Source organism: Pseudorca crassidens, chromosome 16, assembly GCF_039906515.1.
Source record: "Pseudorca crassidens isolate mPseCra1 chromosome 16, mPseCra1.hap1, whole genome shotgun sequence".
NCBI lineage: Eukaryota > Metazoa > Chordata > Mammalia > Artiodactyla > Delphinidae > Pseudorca > Pseudorca crassidens.
The window spans coordinates 14,148,574-14,167,584 of NC_090311.1; the positions used below are offsets into that span (position 1 = coordinate 14,148,574).

Consider the following 19,011-nt stretch of genomic DNA (forward strand, 5'->3'; position numbering starts at 1 on the left):
CCACCCCTCCCTGCTCCTCTCTGGCCACATTTGCTCTTCCGTTCCGGGTCCCAAAGCCAACTCTCTGCTCTCAAAGCCTGTGACACTGGACATGTCTTCCACATTTCCAGTCCCAGACCATACTCTCCAAGGTTTCTCAGACCTGAGTAAATAGAAGGACACCATCCTCACTAAAACTTTTCACCCGCCCCCCGGACGTTCCCATTAACATCATTTCATTGCACATCAATTTAGGAAACAAAACTCTTACTGCAAATTACCACAACAAAGAGAAAACGTTGTCTCTGTAACTGGCTGAAAAAAAATAGATTATCATCTAGGTGAAAACACAAAATTAAAAAATTCCCTTGGAGAATGAGGAATAAGTTCACTTGGAAGCCTGGGATGAGAAGACTTGCCTTTAGAGGATTCAGGAAATACTGTTTCCTGAGGGAGCTTCACCCAGCTGCACGGGGAGGAGTACCCAAGGACTTTTTAAAAAGGCCTGTACATGGGATTGTTCTTGAGTTGGTCAGGGTGGGGCCTGGGACAAGACCCCCCCCCCCCATCTTTTTTTTTTTTTTGCGGTACGCGGGCCTCTCACTGTTGTGGCCTCTCCCATTGCGGAGCACAGGCTCCAGATGCGCAGGCTCAGTGGCCATGGCTCACGGGCCCAGCCGCTCCGTGACATGTGGGATCTTCCCGGACCGGGGCACGAACCCGTGTCTCCTGCATCAATAGGCGGACTCTCAACCACTGCGCCACCGGGGATGCCCCCCAACTCCATCTTTTTTTTAAGCTCCCAGTTGATTCTAGTTTGCAGGCTGGTTGGTGCAACCCTGGCACTCCTGGAGCTGCCTCAACTAGTCCCGCGAGCCCCTGGATGCCCAGCTTCCTGCACCTTGGGGTGAGCATGCAGGGCCTGAGTTGGGTGGGTCTGAAGCCCATCCTAACGAGCACTGCTTTGCGTGCCTGCTGCCTTCTGGTAGCTTTGAGTCTGGGGTCAGACTGTGGCCATACTCCCTAAGGAGCCTCCCTCATCTTACAGCTCCCTGACTTAAGGATGGAGCCTTCTGTTCCATTTTACAGATGAGAAAGCTGAGACCCAGAGAGGTGGAAAGCCCTTGCCCAAGGTCACCAGGCTTGACTAGAGCCCTGACTGCTGGCTCAGTGTCTTTTCCTATTGCTTCCAACCAGACTGAATGTCCCCCTGAGCTTTATGTTAACAAACTGACTATGAATGGGGTGTATTTTCATTGCTCCAAAGGCCGTATTCATATGCATTCTGAAAAATGCACCACCTCTGTTATTTAAAAAACAAAAAAGAACAAAGTCTAATCAATCTGGCCCCCTGCAGCTGCTGAAATCTGGATTTCAGATCTGCCGGGGCCACATAGACACTGCAAGTGTCCCCCAGAGTAACCACGGAGAGCCCTAATCTCCCCATCCAGCTCGCAGGCGGTGCGTTAAGGTCAAGGGTGTGTGGGGACAGGAAGTGGAGGCTCTGCAGCCACACTGATAAGTAGCCAGGGTGTTATGATGTGATTTCTTCTGTGCTACGATTCCTACTTACCTTGTGTGAGACGTATAGGATTTAAGCTATTGAAATAGTTCAAAACAAATAGTTCAAAATAGTCACAGTGGCCAGTGTGAACTTCCATATTAGCTGTCTTGGAACGTCCGCTGTAGGACTGCGAGTGTCTTAGAGTGATAAACTGAGTGGTACTTTAGATAAGAAATTTGATGGGTAACATACGTCACTAGAACTGAAGGAGCAACTGATAGAGACAAGGTACCCTGGGTGTAACTGTTACACCTCCTGACCCACTCCTTGAAAAGAGACACTGAGCCCAGCGACTAGAAGGCTCTCTGCTGGAGGACCCGATCCCCAGGTGCTGAGCTGTTGCAGGTGGTCGCTGCCCGAGGCCCTGTCAGAGCAGAGGGCGACTTCCCACTCATGCTTGTCTGGAGGCCTGTGGTAGGACCAGGACCTCCGCTCGTGCCGAGATGCCTGCTTCCCTACTTCTTCTTGGGATGGTTCATTTACCACCTTTCTTATTTTCCCGGCTCTGACTAAGCTGTGTCGTGTGCTGTTTGTGTGCAATAACAAGTGATTCATGAATTGAACATTGGCTACTTTTCGTGTGTCTCCAGCCCCGTGATTCTTACCTGGCTTTACCGCTGGCCCCTGCGACACACACGAGGTCAATGGTGGTGATCATGGAGCCACCTGTTCTTTGTCTTCCTGGGAATTTTCTCAGGCTGTATATCCGATTAAAGGACTTACGCCCATTCTAGGAAAGGGACTCGGGAGGAGCCAGCAGGAGGCTGGCCCTGCTCTGGCTCGGGTCTCCAACAGCTGCCTTCCCTGTCCCTGGAGCAGGTTACCTGTCTCAGGTTACCGGTGCACCTGCTGTCAAACCCAAGGTCACCCAGGTCACCCGAGGCTCAGGGCAGAGCCTCCGCTGTGTGCTTATGGTATGGCCAGCAGATTAGGGGAGTCTCGGCAACTGGCCTCTTCTGTCTGCAGTCTTTTTTCAGCTTCCTCCTTGTTTTAAAATCCTTTTCTCCAAGTTATTGGCCGTATCTGTCAGTCTGGGGAGCAGGTGAGACAGGCTGTCCTTGAGCAGGAAGGACCCTCTAACCATGGCCGACCAGTCCCGTCCCCCTCATTATACCTGGTTCCACCTGCCACCCTCATACATCTCATCACTTCTTGCCTGGATGTCTGTGGGGGCCTCCTCCTCCTTGCTGGCCTCCCAGCCTGCAGTCTCAGTGGGTCGTCTTCCTGCAAGCCTGGGCCTAGTTCCCACGGCTCTTCGGAGCCTTCCCCATCTTACTCCTCCTTCTTCTGGCCCCCCTGTCCTGGCATATACCTTGCTTTTTGCCCTAGTGGGCCGCATGGTGGTGTTTATTTAGGTGCCGGCCCCCTACCACCGGGCACACTCCCGGGGGCCAAATGGAAGTCGGCTTCCCTCTCACTCCAGTGCCTGCACAAGAGGTGGTGTTTGGGAGTGTCTGCAGAAGCTCCATTCCGTTGATTGGATGTGCTGCTTGCCCGGGGCGCGGGTTCACGGCCAGCGCTGGGTCTCTCCTGCTCGGTGCGCCCCACCCCCCCCATCACCATGGTTTGCTGAGCGCCCACCCTGTGCCCTTGACTGTGAAGCCTTTATTACAGTCGCTTGGGGAATCCTCGCCACACCCTCTGCTTTCACGGAACACTCTGGAGCCCACTCGCACTCAGGTTGGAAGCTCAGTGATAGCTTGACGTGCCACTGGGCTTAGGAACTGCCATGGTGGGTGGGTGACCAAGAGGGGAGACACTCAAGGGAGGCAGGGCCCTTCCTGGTCCCTACAACCCCCTGGGGATGATCACGGGACAGGCTGGGCCACCTTGAAAACTCCCCCACCCCCAGGTAGGAACACCTGTGTGGGCGGGGCCACGGTGAGGTCGGCTTGGCTGAGTCTCCCCGCCCCGCCAAAGGCAGAAAAGTCCCCCCTCAGCCAGGCCTGCATTGGGCACCCCCTGGACCCCTGCTCAGCGCCCGGCCCTGCCTGGGATGATGCTTGCCCGGCAGGTGGAGAGAGGGCTCTGAGGCAGCCCCGGCCCAGGGCCAGGGGGCGCGGGAAGTCTGTCTGTGCTCTGCAAATGTGCCCACCACAGTCTCTGGGTGCTGGAGCCCCTTAACCTCACCAAGCGCCGGAGCCCCCAGGTGGTCCCATCACCACACAATTTACCATCACAAAGGGGCCACATCCTAGCACGGCCTTCCATGATCTCAAGGTGATGGCAGAGTCAGGGAGGGGCCCTGGAATCAGAGTCAGGGGCCTGACCCTCAGACCCGATGGGGCACATCCGCTCCATGTGCTGCAACAGCGAGCCCGCACGCCTGTTTCCTCACCTGCAGGATGAGGGGCAGGGCTAAAGGCTCTGCCGGGGCCCCAGCTCCACTCTCTAGTGTTGCTGTCTGTCGCCTCGCCTCGGGTGAGAAGACAGTGGGCACGAGGACCAGGGAAACTGGGGGGAGCGGGGTTGGTAACTGGAGGTCAAGGGCAGGAAACCCCAATATACGGAAACGGGCAGGGCATTTTAAAATAGTCAATTCCCAAATGTCCCACTGGGGGCAGCTGACACCAGCGACAGATGCTGTGAGCAGATAGATGCATGTACGGATTTTATTAGTGTTACACGGCGGCTGCATCGCACCCGGAGTTTAACAGGGCATGAGACTGAGCAAGACGTCTTCTCTCACGGTTTCTTCGCTACAGAAACTGTATCTGTGGAGAGAAAGGAATCTTTTTAAGTGCTGGGCGTTCTTACCTGGCAAAGGTAATTGCTGATTTACAATTCAAAACGATGAGGGCTGCACTAGGGTGGTAGCTTCAAAAAGTCCCTGGAGGGCTGATTGCCTGGGGGCTTCCAGGGGGAGGGGCTGGCTGGACCCCAGGACAAGGTCAGTACATGCGGGCCCCCCATGAACCCAGCAGAGGGGTTTACAGATGGGCTTACTCTTGCCCCAGCCATTCTGGGGACCCGATTCAGCCTACAGCAGCTCAAGAAAACACAGCAGCTACAGTAGACGGAGCTCTCGCTAGCTGTCGGCAACCACACTAGCTGATCCACTCACGCAGTGCGCACTTCGTCCTCACCACACAAGTGTGAGGAGGTATCGTTAAGAGTCCTACATCACAGGAGAGGAAACTGAGGCACAGAGGGCTCTCAGTTAATACGTAGAAGAACCAAGATGCAAACACAGGTCAAGCTGACGTTGTGGCCTACGTTTCCTGTGGTCAACTTCAAACCTCTCTGGACCTTGTCTTCCAAACCTGGAGTCAGGGGCCTGGCTCTCCCGTTGGGCTGCCCCCTGCTGCCTTCCAGCCATGATACGGGGCTGGTTACTCGAGTCTCAGCAATGGAGTCTTTATTTGTAGAAGAGGGCTTAGCTCCCTCCCATGATTGGTGAGAATCCCAAGTCAGTAATGTAGCATCTCATGACAATAAATATAAAAAAGCTTTATAATTAATTTAAAAACAATGCAGATGTAAGTGCTTGTGGTTACAGCTCTTCCAGGAAACATGGGATTCTCTCACCACCTGTGAGCTCTGAAGCTTCATCCTCTCTCCTCACCTTCACTGGCCCCTCCCCACTTTCTCTTTGTACCTCATTTGTCTTTCCTGGAAGCCCTTAACCCTAACCCCCAATCGAATTCCTGTCCTCTGCACCGGAGCCCCGCCCTCAGCAGCCTGGCCTCCCTGTGCCCCTCACATACCTCCCCCCGTCCCTCTGCCCGTCTCCCCAGCACCCTCTTTGGGCCCCTCACGGGGAGTTCTTAGTCTGTCATTTGACCTTTCCAATGAACCATAAGTCCATTTTTCTCAACAGCTATACTGTAAACTCCTCAGCAGGCTCTGTCTTTGCATCCCTTCCTATACGCCAGGCATACCTGGTACTTACTAAAGTCAGAGAGGAAGGAAGGAGGATGGTGTGTGGGGAGAGAGAAATAAAGGGGGGAAACTACATTTTTCTTCTGATACCGTGTCACTGGAGGAATTCCTGTCAGCAGGTAGGACTTGAAACCCCAATGAGATGACTAAAAAAATTTGAGGGGGATATGAGAGGAGGTCGGACCAAACTTAATTTTCTTTCGTCTCCCACTTATTATTATTTTTTTAAATGTTACTTATTAGCTGTTTTCCTAACAGCAAAATATTTGAATAAGTTGACGAATTCAGTATTTTTACCCCCCAAACTATTATAGTTTGTGACGCTCTATCTTCCTATATTTAAAATTTTTGAGGTCCACCATCTAGCTTCTCTTAGATCGATTCCCTCCAGAGTCAGCGGGCGGGGAAGCTGCCCTCAGGTCGTCGGAGGGTTGAGGTGACAGCTGAGGCACCTAGAGGGTGCAACGCCCTGGGTGATTTGGTCTCCTACTTTTTTTCCTTTCTTGAATCCACCTGTGAACAAGGCATCTCCTTGGGAATGCCTCTCATTTTAAAGATTCCAATGAGACCACCTTCTTCTGACATGATTTTAGCCACATCCCAGGATCCAGGAAACAGGTCTACTTCCTAATGGGACCTGGGCCACTGACCTTAGAGTCCCAGTGTCCTCCGATGGCGGAGAGGAGGCCTCGGCTGCACCCCCAGCCTGCATAGGGCTCCCCACCGGCCTCCTCGACACTGTATTTTCAGTGAGAGGACCTTCTTGTTCCGCGGACGCCCTGCCTGGGCCAGCCCCTCGGGCCTCCCGTCACAGAGACAGGGTGGACCCCACAGGGGTCATCAGCTGATGAGACGGCTGTGAGGTCTGCCAACCCACCCCCCTGCCCGCCCCCTGCCCGGGGGTGTGACATTCCCTGGGCCCTGAGTTTAGTGACCCCACCTAACCTCCAAACCTCAATCAGTGACCAAGAGCCCAGGATCTTCTTCTCGCCAAGCGGCATGGGGGTGTCCTGCTGGCCAGACTTGGGGTCTGAGCTTTGGTCATTACCCCCACCTCCCCGCAGATGCCACAGCCAGGGATGCCACGGGGTCAGGATGAGGATTCTGCAAGTATTGCCCCCTCAGCCCTCTCACCTCATCTCAAATTGTATATCTTTTGCTAAAACTGATTTCCTTTTCCTTCTATTAACCTGAACTTTCATTGATCTTCCCCTCTTTAACTTGTAGCCACTCTCTAACGGATACTTATAACTTTATACCCTTCAGAAATTATTTCTTATTTCTCTTTCTTATTTTTCCTCCTTAGTTTTCATGGAAGGCAGGGCGGTATCATCTGTGCCTGCCACAGAGAGTGCTGAGAACACCGGCTGAACCTCAGCTGACTTTCTGGGGTGAGTTTCCATGACAAATGCAAGTCTCTACAAACATCCTTAGGCACAAGCTGCAAAGACACGTACTCCGTCTTGTCCTCTCCCTTCTGCACGGTGATCTTGGCTGCCCCCACTTTGGGGAGGGTTGGGTTTACCACGTTGTTGTTCCAAAGAAACTTGACTTTCTCAATTGTTCCGACGTCAATATCCGCGTCAAACTCATTGGAGTGGGTGGAGCCTGGTGTGATAATCCCCCTGGAAACAGAGAAATAGAAACGTTCCCATTCACTGAAACAAGTTCTAATGACCATATAAGTCCCTGCCTCTCTTTTCTACTCTAGATTAACAAGATGATTTTTTTTCCAAATTAATTCTCAAATAAAGGTTAGAGAAATGAAAAAGTCAGCTATATGCCAGCAGCCTCGAACTACTATTTGTTTTATTTTTTATCCAGCATGTGGATCTTGGTTCCCTGACCAGGGATCGAACCCGTGGCCCCCTGAAGTAGAAGTACAGAGTCTTAACCACTGGACAACCAGGGAAGTCCCTTAAACTACTATTTAACTAGTATTTCCTCAAACGTAAGTTAATTTACCCTCAAAACTTACCTATAGAAAACTATATAATTCCTTCATATTATTTTTTTCTGGTAGAATTATTTGTACAATAACAAGTTATCCACTAGTTTAACACAACAAACACGTGTGACTAGGCTAATCAGAAAATATGATATCTGGGCTAACATTAGATTTATCATAAAAAATCTGATCTATTGAGAGAGAAAGAATAAAATGCCTGGATTTATAATAGAGAAAAGAACACATGTTAGCAAAAATCTGAAGTTAACTTCAGTACATAAAGTAAATAATTTAGAATCCATTGATAAAGAGACAAGAAGTATATCAGTGCACGGATGTGAAGGCCGTGTGTATCAAGTGAGAGGTGGTACCGAAAAAGGAAATTTACTTGAAGACATTGTACTGGTGAGTGTTTCCCTTATTTCCAAACAAAGCGACTTTGATTTGACCAATGGCTCTTCTTCCAGACAGTGTTATAGAAACTCCGTATCTCCAGCCTGCACAGGACATAGAAAAGTTTTTATTCATGCACAAAACAATTGACAGAAATCTCAGGTTCTTGTCACATCCCTTACACTGAGGCATCGAAGTAGAAGTTCTACATGTTAACCTATGACTCAAACTAGGCCTTAAGGAGAAACACGTATCTGGCAGTGGACCCCTGTAGACTTGCCCGCCCAGGAAAGGGGTCACTAGCCACATGTGGCTGCTTAAATTTAAACCCAAATTAAATAAAACAAAAATCAATTCCTCGCTTTCCCTAGCCACCCTTTAAGGGCTGAATTGCCACATGTGGCTACTGATTACTGCATTGGACAACACAGAGCATTTCCATCATGGCAGAAAGTTCTGTTGGACAGCTCTGTTCTCGAAGGACAGTACTATGAGTTGAGGTGGAAAGAGAAGGAACAAGGGCTGGTCCCCACATTTGGAAAGGTAGTTCAGGGGTGCAGTCCTGGGAGCCTCAAGGGCAAGGTCTGTGTCTTCCCTCTGCCTCTCCAGGGCCCTGGGCAGTCTCCAACACAGTGGTCATCCAGATTTATGCCTGAAGGGCTGTCTTGGCGCCCAGGAGCTCACACACATACACAGGAACCTATACACACATGACCACACACTCATGCGCACATAAACACACACACACACACAAACATACATATACACATGCACACACATGCATACACACCACATACTCACATACACATTCACACATATGTATGTAAGCTCACAGACACATCCTTTGCCTAACCCCTACTTGTCCTTTACATGCTCAGAGGTGTTTTCCCTGCCCCTTCCTCTGATCAGGGCCAGGTCCGCTGTCCTGCCGTGTCACAGCAGCAAGCCGTCGAGCCAACACACTTGTAGCTAGCTGCTCAGTTTCAGTTTTCTCTGCCGGGTTATAAATTTCATGCTAGGGTGTCTTGTTCATCCCTGCACCACCCCACATCTAGCATAGCCTGTGGCCCATACATAAATGTTAGTTGAGGAATGAATATATGGTTTTGAATGTTTAATTTGTTGTTTTAAAATATTGGCAAGTATTTTGTGCATCACTACATCAGAGGAAGGATTGATTAACCAACGCCTTTTAAAAAAATATGTAAACAGTGATGGAAATGTTCTATACCTTGATTTTGGAGATGGTTACATGACTTTTTATTTATCAAAACTCAGAATTATACACTACAAAGGGTGACTTTGGCTGTATATAAATTATACCTCAATAAACCTGACTTAAAAAACTATATGAGACTTGTATATATTTATGTATTTATATAAACACAGTCTCTTTTTTACAGTACAATATCTTAGGGAACTGTCAGAAGGCAGGTTGGCACAAAGAGGCTGAAACATGCCTGACTCTACCCTATGTCCTAGCCCATTCAGCAGAATTTTGAGAGGAATTACCCCTTTCTGATCCCCTCCAACCCTCCACCAGAGAGGCACCCGCCATCAACGGGCATGAGGGACACATGGACAGAAGGCTGGAAATTGAGGAGATTGGAACTGGGCTTCTTAAGTGGGCTAGATAAGCAAAGAGTTGGTACCAAATAAATTTTGAATGGATAGAACAGGTGCGGATGACACAATTTTTAAAATGCATAGGACAAGGAACTGTGAGGTGGTGAAAATTCAGAGAAGATGGCCACAGAGACAGGTAAATTGCTATTATCCCATTAATTATGCTGTTTGTGTCCACTCATTTCATGCCATAGAAACAAAATGAAAGTAAAGCAGACCCTTTCTAAATCCTTGGTTGAGTCTTAAATGGGGTGGTTTGGGTGGATGTGTCCTTTTACTAAGATGAAATGTACCCACAAATATTTCAGGTTAGAGGCCACCCCTGTATGTAAAACAGAAAGGAAACCTCTTTTACTTGGGTGGGAAATCACAGCGCAACTTACGAGCAAATTTGCTGGAATCTCCCGTGTTCAGGAAGAATTTCTGCTGCTCCTCACGTGTCTTGCCAGCAAATCTATCAGCATAGTGGCCCATCTGCGGGCACCCTTCATCTGGACAGGGGAAGCACTTGTTCTAATGAGAAAGATGGATCCGGCTGTAAGGTGTGAATTTGTCTTTTTATGATCCACACGTCTGGGGAGCAATTTTCCTATAGTCTCAGTTTCCTCTTTCATAACTGGAAAGAGATTGGAATAGATGGTCTCTAAACTAACTTCATCCAGGATGTAGTACCCAAGCCTGATGCACATCACATGAGAACTATTTGGGGAGCTTCAGAAAATATTGATGCCTGGGCCCCAGGTTAGATCAAATATGCCTTCCATCGAGTGGTATGCTGGTGAATGACTAACAGGCAACTCTGGGACAAAAAGTCCTGTAGAGTTTACCGATTTCTGTGGTGTAAACATGCTGGGCCTGTGGCCAACTTCAGGCTATCAACACGATGTCACTGAATGTGGGGTCGGGAATAGATGTTCACACCGGCTCTAGTGAGCCCGCACAGGCAGGCTCTGGGGTATCGTTTCGTGCATCTCTCTCCTTGTTGCCGGCTGCACACGGCACAAACTCCCAGCCCAGCGTGTAGAACCCCAGCATCCACCTTTCCTTCTCTCTGGCATGTAGATTCTTCTCTCCCACATTCCATACTTGCTCCGCCCCTGTCAGAAATGTGCACACTTTCCCCTCCTTCTAAACTCTATGATTTTCCATCCAGATTCTAACTTTGCCCCTGCAGGAAGCCTTCCTAGATCATTGAATTGACTGCTCTACTCTCCGATTTCCCAGAATCTTCCGCTCCCACATGACTCTTCTAGAATTTTAGCTACCTCCTGCCTAAGGCTTTTTTCCCCCTCCACTCTACAGGACCGTGAACTCTGACATGCGGTGCAAAACAAGTAGGGAATGATCAGACCCTGGTGAGAGAGTACTGCAGATCCCAACGCAGCAGGACGACAGCCCCACCTTGGGACTCAAGGTGGCATAATAGCTTACAGACTCAAAGTCCTTGTAGGAAGCGCAGGGGTACGCAGCGAACCCATCGGGATTGAGGATGCTCTCCGAGTAATACTTGTAGCTTCTCAGGTGATTGCAAGCCACAAAGTCCCGGGTTCCTGGGTAAGCAAAGAGGAAAGTCTGCACAGGTGGTCAGGACCCCATGACAACTTCTCTGCCTCTCTCTCCAAGTGGGATGGTTCTAAAGTGGGACCGTATTTTCAGAAATTGAAGATTAGTCCAAAATCCAGCCACAAAATGACAGTTAACATATAAAGGCTGCTTTCTGTGTGCCGGGCAATGTTCTGAGCACTTTACATGTATTGTCCCTGTGAGCTTCACCTTTCCTCAGAGGTGGGTAACTTACCATCCCCAATTACAGAAAGACATACAGGCTACAGCCTCAGATTTCAGATTTCAGCTAGGAAGCGGTGGAGCTGGGATTTAAACCCAAGCCCCTCTGGTGCTTGAGCCCAGGCCTCTAACCTCTGTTCCATTCTGTGTCCCAGGCACCAGGCTGGAGGCCCTCGAAGACACAACCAGATGTGACTTGACCTCCTAGGCATGACCAAACCCGGGCAAGGACACTGTCATGCCGTGTTTAGGTGAATAAAAAGGAAGGTCAAGTAGCTTTAGGTGGCTTTATGTGAGCATGCCTTTCACTCTCATGTCTTGTTCCTTCTTAGAACCTTCCTTGGCTCCTATAAATTCCTGCCAAGGGGCAGATGTCCCAGCACGCATTCCAGACCTGGCCTGAACTTGCTTGGCCTGATGGGTTACTGATGGGGAGTCTAGGCTACTGGTTACTGGTTACTGGTTACTGATGGGGAGTCTAGGCCACTCTATCCGTGCAAAGCCTCCTAAAGCTGTGAAAGACACATAGGTCCTCATCCTTAATAGTTGCTTTGCTGGTGTCCGTACTTGCCAAGCCATTACGCTCACGTTCAATAAAAGTCTTTACTCATTTGAGTTAAACCTGTGCGGTGCCAAATGATGAGTCTGGCTGAAAATCTCACCTGTTCGTTGCCATGTTGACCTTATTAGATACAGAGTCGGAGCTGTATCTGAAAGATGCCCTTTATCCCAGGTGTGCTGATCAATGATAAAGAACGGCCACCTTGAGTAGCACAGTCTCTGCTCTAACCTTCCTTAGCCGTGATTGCTTCTTTTTCTTTCCCCAACATAGAGGAGTGGTGACTCTCACGTGAATGGATTTGCCGTGGACATGATTGGGAATTCTGTCTATGGAGTTGTCTATGGAGTGGAAGCCAGTTACATAAGCTTGAACCATATCACTGACTCCCAAGGGACAATTGGCAGAAAAATTCTCTTAGATTCAGGATATTTACTTGTATGGTATTTCCTTCCTTTATTAGGTAGCTATCAACTGATTGTTGGAGTTACAGCTCTAAGCAATGGTTTTGTAATTCTTTGTTGCTTGTTCACTCCAGGACACCACACAATGTATAAGGAAGTAAATCAGCAGAGCTGAGATATAACAAATGATACGTGGCTATATTTTTAAGAAATAAGGTCTAGAAGGGGGGATTGTATATTTTCAAAGAGCAGTGTGTTTTCGTTGTTAAGATTTGCTGTGGGAGTGGCGTTGCTCCCCCGGGGAAGTGATGTCCCCACTCTGCTCTGGCTTTACCTGCCCAGATGCCGTCTATGTCCACGATCTGTGACAGGGCATTCTTCTTGCATCCGGGCATTTCCTCTCCTCCGTTTGGGAAGAAATCAAGGTGACCCACCAGTTGTTTCGTTCCAAAGCCTGAAATGTTTAGAACAGCAATGAGCTTTTCATAATGCAGGGCTCTCATTAAAAGCACATGCTCTCACAATCGCACGTGATTGCAGCTGGAACGTGGAGGGGCTCACCCATGAATGGGATCAGGGGAGCTGCATCCGTGTGGATCACATCAACAAAGTCAGCGTCGGAGGGATCGAGTCGGACCTCTTCAGGAGTACCCTCGAAACTTGCTTCTACAGGATCCAACCCTAAAAGAGATGGCCAGTGTTGCACACAATGGGCCTGGCTATAGGTGCCAGCAGGATTGAGGTTGTACAGTTGCCCAGGCTGTGCGCTACCTAACTCAAGGGATGCCATACCCTGGAGTTGTGCAGTGCCATGGCCGGGGTATGGAATATGGAGACATTGAATCTCAGTCATGCTCATTACATTCCAGTGGAGTGGATAGAGAAGGGCAGGTGAGCAAAGACATTTAGATTTTGTTTAGGCAAGGGTTTTTCTCCACATCAGATTCTCCCACTTACTTGTATATCTTTCTCCTTCAACATTCTCTTTCTCTTCCCAAGTTTGAAGGAAAAAGGGGCGAAATAGTATGGTATCACAATTCAAAAAACAAATTCTGGGACTTGGGTACCTTGCTCCAAATCCCTACTCGGCTATTTTTTGAGCAAGTTGCATGACCTTGGATGAATCACTTGACATCTTCTACACCTCAGTTTCCCCTTTTATAAAAGGGGGTAATAATAGAGCTATAAGATTAAATGAGATAATATATGTAGCATTTAGCACAGTGCCTGGCACATCATTATGGGTGTATAAGTAAATATTTAGAATTATATCTCTTATATCTCTGTTGTTTCGTTCCAAAGCCTGAAATGTTTAGAACAGCTATGAGCTTTTCATAATGCAGGGCTCTCATTAAAAGCACGTGCTCTATATTTCCTTCTTGACAGGACTCCTAGATTTAACAATTGTTTTTGAAGGTTTCATCAGAGCAGATGAAAAGGCACGAACATAATTGTCTGTTGAAAATAAAAGGGAACGTTCTTATAAAGGTAGAGACTTGAACCAAAAGACAGCAGAACTGGGATTGAATGTCAGTCCTACCACTGATTAGTTGTGTGACCTTGGGCAGGTCATTTGCTTCCCTCAGCCTTTTTCTTTAGTTCTGAGGATTAAATGAGAAAACGTAAAGCACTTTGCACAGTATTTGGGATAAGCAGGCACTTAATCTATGCTTACTATAATTATTATATTAGCATTATAATGACTATATTGATATACTTTGTGGTTATAATTTAAAGGCTTTGCTTGGGTTAAAAGGATGCTTTTGGTGTGATGGTGTCTGGGTTTCTTCTACCAACGAAGGCAGTGGAAGCAAAATTTTTGTGTTCTATTCTGCCCTTGATTTCAGAGAAGGGGGAAAGGAATGACATTATGGACTTGTCTTAATTATGTTTGCTCACGTTCATGCTAGCCTTACTCTGCATTTTCCTGGGTGTTCAGTCCTGCTGAGAGACCCACATCACCAGAAAATGGATGGGGACAGAGTCGGAGGAAGTAAAGAGAACAAAGACACCACTTCCCCTGCCACAAAGATAGGCTTCTGGGGGGGGCTTCCTAAAATGCTCTGTGCAGACTCTAATCTGGATGGACTCTTTGGGCCCAGCTCCAAGCTAGGCTGCAGTCTTGTATACGCTCCGGGGCTACTGGGGACCAAACCTTGGGCCCCAGCCCTCAAGTCTTACCTGTAATCCTGCCCAGGCCTGGAGTCTTTCTCCCTGCCTCTCCTGCCACGTGGGCCCCCAGGCTGTGGCCGATGAGGTGGACTTGGGAAGGTAAGTAACTGTAGCTCGACTGGAGAGGGAAGATTGTCTTTTCAGGACATTTCTGTGCTGTGGTTTTTGCAAACCTAATGCCGGTACTCCTCTGCTGAAAATCTACCACTGCCCGTAAGATCAAGCCCAGCCTTTTACGAAAGCCTCAGAGCTCTTCTGACTCAACACCTGTTTTTCTAGACTCTTTTCTAGCTAGACCCTTGGTGGAACTTTCGGGCCCTCAGATATGTCGTAGTCTCTCACCTCTGGGTCTGGTTTAGCCTCCTCTTCCTGTTGTCATGTCCCCCCAACCACGAGTCAGTCCAGTTCACATCGACACAGCTCAGCCATTAGCTCTCAACTTAGACGTCTCTTCCTGAGAGACATCCTTAATCACCGACCCCCGCTCCCCAGACTGGATTAGCTGCCCCCTGACCCCCCCACACGCTCCTATAAAGCCTGTAACCACCCTTCCCCCTCCCCACATCAGAACCCTGATCACACTCAGTGGTCCCTGTAAGCTCCCCCAGGGCCTTCTCTTTATTCCCTAGCAGAGCTCCTGACAATGTGCCCCCAAATATTGGATGAACAAACAAATGACACAAATTCAAAGTATTCACACCTGTTGGTCTCAGAGATGTTCACCCAGAAGTACTCATTTATTATAGGTGTACAGCGCCTTGAGCACAAACACCATAGGTTTTGATCTGAGGTGAGTTTTAGAAGTAAGACTCCAAGAGAAATATCAATTCTTTCTATTTCCTCTTTAAACATGTAACCCTCAGCTGTGTCTTTACCCAGCAGAGACCGGTGGGTGCCGTGTGTCCCCTCGCAGCCCGGCCACCACTCACCTTGAGCATGGCCAGCATCTGGGCCACCTGGGCGCCCACCACACGCGCGTTGTTGGCAGCCTGCGTGTAGGTGGTCTGGGAGCCTCTTTTCCAGTCCACGCAGATGCAGTTCACCTTCTCCACCTTGAACATGTTCTGGTGTTGGAGAGACACCAGGGGGTTATCGTGGGGGCTCATGAAACCGCTTCCAACCAGAGCTCAGAAATGGTCGCTGAGAGTTACCACTGGCTGTCCTTCTGTCTCTTCCTAGCTGGGGCACAGGGATGAACTCGACTTCGTTAGGAATCCCGTTGCCAATAGGAGTTATCCCTCAGGGCAAAAGCTACAAGAAAGGCAAATCGATTCCCTCTCTAGTTCGTAGACTAATTAAAAGCTGACCACTCTCTGGTTTTCTTCGACCAGATTCAATCAGGTTGATTCAATAAGGTGGCTGAAACCAGGGCATCATTCAAAGAATCCTATTTCAAAAAGAAAAGGTCTCAAGCGCATTCTCCGGCAGCCAGGGTCTAAATGACCTTGTGGATTTGACTGCTAGGGGTCCTTTCAGCCTCTTGGCAAAGGCTGGACTTGCTTCACCCCAGGCTGCTGGGTATTTACGAAGTTTTAAGGTGGGAGGGAAGTGTCACTATTTTTACAGTCAGGACAGCACAGTATTTCATGGAGGAAACACACTAAAGATATTTTAAAAATAGAACTGCACTGATTTAAAAGATATTGAAGAATTCTGAAAGGGAAACTTCTTCTTGGATGTCAAAGGAACTGATATATCCTTAGAAGTTCTGCCGGGCAGGACGTATGACCAGCTGGAGTCTAAAATGGTACTATAAATTTAAAATCCACCTAGAATCTTTTCACATATACGATGCTAATATGTGTGATCACACACACACGGATACCAAAAACCGTTTTCTCAGGACTTTTATTTTTAAAGCAGCCCTGAGGAATCTCTTACAAACCTGGAGAATTTGGGATATAAACTATATCTTACAGTTTATACAAGAAGATACTTATTAATGATGGGACAGAAGCGATACCAAGAGTTAAATGGCTGGTACAGCCAAGGTCAAATGCAGAATGATTTTAATTTTCAGGGTTTGTAACTTTTCCTGTTGACATTTTAAGTCGGAGGGTGGAAGACAGGCTGCTAGGGTAAATTCTTAGGTGTCAGAAAAACGTACTGAATCAGTGAACACAAGAAAAGAAGGGACGATGGTATATCATGTGTATTTGTGTGTGCGTGCCTCTGCACATGTGTTTTTGTGTGTATGTGAACATGTGTTTTTTATTCTGTTGTCTATCGTTCTGAGCAAAAGATGCTCTGTTACAGTGGGTTTGGCATTTTCTATTCTGCCATTTGGGGCACCCCGTCAGTCGAAGCTCTCCGTATCTCAAATAAATGGTCATAGCACACATCTCTGACTCTCAGGGAAGTGGGAAAGACTTGAACAAAAAGAACATAATCCTGCTTTTATAGGAACACAAAGTAGCCTCACTGAAATGGAAGCAGACAATATTTAGGCTTCGTTTAACCAGAAATGAGAGGACAGAAGTGTTTGTTCACGCAGCAGATGCCATTGCTTCAGGCTACAGATGTAGTCTAGAAACTTGGAAGGGGATTTTTATTTTGGTGAAGAGGCATTTTTATTGCATAAAGGTACCTCGATACGTCAGGATTTCCTGTTCCGAGCTCGCTAATTGAGATTGCGTAAAGGGAGGTGGAGACATTAGTGGGAAGCAGTGGCAGCTGCCCGCAGCGCAGGCCACAGGGGTTAGAGCCAGGCCCTACCTTGCACATGTCCACCAGCCAGCTCTCATCTCCCTTGCCTATGAAGCCGTGGATGATGAACCGGGTCTTCCTGTCTGTTTGGAAATTGGATGCCTCAATCGTTGATGGATCAGAGGGAATAAGAATCTGTGACAAACACAGAAGGGTTCCGTGTTTTTGCAGCCCATCCACTTTAGCCTGTCTCTTTCTTCCCCATCTCTGCCTGTTCCAATGCACAACCTTTCAAAGTTTAGCAAAAAGCCACCTCTTTCAGGAAGCCTACCCTGACCTCTCTTTCCCTGCCCTACCTTCCAAAGTCAGGAATCACTACCTCTACTGGGTCTGGACTGCGGCTCATGGTCTTACACCTTCCATATGTTCTTCCATAAGCTCTTTGCCCAACACCAGAATCACATAACTAGCTAGAGGTTCTGGCAAATGTGAACCGTTCACTCATTCAAGCCAGCTTTTTTACCGGAGACCTACTCTGTCCAGGTCTGGCTAGGCCTGGGGGCAGCTGGCGGGATCGGGTAGAGGCAGAGGGTACAGAGGTAAGAACTCCTGGTCCCCTGGTGGGCACAGCCCCTCACCAGTTACAACAATGTTAAAATGGCAGAGGTCTCACTTGAAAGTTGTTTGGGTTCTCGTTGGTGTAGAGCAGGAAGCGAGTCCCGATGTCCTCAGGGCTCCAGGGGAGAACTTTCAGGGGCCTGATGGCGGTCCCAGCCCAGGGCTCAGAGTCAGAGAAGCACCCAATGGAATCATAGCAAACTTCCTTTCCTGTAAGAGAAAAGATGACCCTGCTCAGGGGTTAGCTCCCAAGGCTGGCCTGGTTACTCCCCTGCTTGGGGACAGGCTGAAGACCATGCAGACACTTGCCTCTGCCCCATCAACTCTCTCCTTGCCCCCCTCCCCCCGTGCCCACCTTCTGATCAGGGAACAGTCTCACTGAATCCCACAGAGACCTCTCTGCTTCGAACCACCGTCAAAACTTAAAAGTCCTGTGTTCCCTGCCTAGATCTTCCGATAGTTTTATTTGACTAATGTGATAATGGGCACTGGTAAGTCAATATGTTAACCCAGGCAGGTGTCTAATGCTTTATCTGGAAGAGTCTGGCCTCAGGCCTCCTGGACATGAAGGCAGGTTGGTGGGGAGATTCTCTGAGACGGACCCGCACAAACTGCAGCCCCAACCGTGTCTCTGTGGAAACTTGGAGCTGTCTGCAGCCGCTGGAAGCCCTGCCATGGCTGAAGCTTTCTCCGGCCAGTGCCGAGATGATGGGTTTATGCCCTTCCCAAGGGGCAGGTGGGATGTGTTTTACCTTTGGCTGCTCCCAGCAGGAAAAGAGTGAGTGTCCAGATGCTCACCATCTACAATAAATTCAGATATTTGGCCTCACCAAAAGCATGACCAGAGCAGTGAGCAGACTCCAGAATGCAAGGCTCGGGCTTCCCTGGTGGCGCAGTGGTTAAGAGTCTGCCTGCTAATGCAGGGGACACGGGTTCAAGCCCTGGTCTGGGAGGATCCCACATGACACAGAGCAACTAGGCCCGTGAGCCACAACTACTGAGCCTGCGCGTCTGGAGCCTGTGCTCCGCAACAAGAGAGGCTGCGATAGTGAGAGGCCCGTGCACCGTGATGAAGAGTGGCCCCCCCCTTGCCACAACTAGAGAAAGCCCTCGCACAGAAACGAAGACCCAACACAGCCAAAAGTAAATAAATAAATAAATAAACAAAATTTTTAAAAAGTAACTGTACCATTTTTTTTTTTTAAAAAAAGGAATCTTAAAAAAAAAAAAAAAGAATGCAAGGCTCTTTGCCCCACCTCCCTCCTTCACAGCTGGCGGGAGACTTACCCTGTTGGATGTCCTAGGCCTTCCTTCCCTCTGGATCAAGTGCCCGGGCTGTTTTCTTATACTGGAGCCTTATCAATTGGACACTGCTTCGAGGAAACAGCAGGTGATTATAGAACATACTGTGTGCACTTAATAGCTTAATCTGCAC

At 48.6% G+C, this 19,011-nt stretch overlaps 1 protein-coding gene across 1 annotated transcript; it reads right to left on the reverse strand.

Moving 5' to 3' along the window:
- Positions 1-4,193: 4,193 nt before the first annotated feature.
- PNLIPRP1 (pancreatic lipase related protein 1) lies at positions 4,194-18,377 on the reverse strand. The gene is made up of 12 exons (XM_067708860.1): positions 18,329-18,377; positions 17,632-17,786; positions 17,028-17,153; positions 15,242-15,376; positions 14,322-14,430; positions 12,702-12,821; positions 12,475-12,594; positions 10,824-10,942; positions 9,776-9,905; positions 7,762-7,870; positions 6,883-7,050; positions 4,194-4,257 (listed from the first exon to the last, which is right to left on the reverse strand). The coding sequence occupies exons 1-12, from the start codon at positions 18,375-18,377 to the stop codon at positions 4,194-4,196; spliced, it is 1,404 nt and encodes a 467-aa protein (XP_067564961.1).
- Between the last annotated feature and the right edge of the window lie 634 nt (positions 18,378-19,011).

What these genes read in the sequence shown, in the direction of transcription:
- PNLIPRP1 (XM_067708860.1), bottom strand. Translation starts at nt 18,377, where the DNA reads ATGGTGAGCATCTGGACACTCACTCTTTTCCTGCTGGGAGCAGCCAAA. An exon ending in GGCTGGTGGACATGTGCAAG is followed by an intron (nt 15,377 to 17,027) that starts GTAGGGCCTGGC and finishes CTCCAACACCAG; the next exon opens with AACATGTTCAAGGTGGAGAA. An exon ending in AAGGGAGAGGACAAGACGGA is followed by an intron (nt 4,258 to 6,882) that starts GTACGTGTCTTT and finishes TTCTCTCCACAG; the next exon opens with ATACAGTTTCTGTAGCGAAG.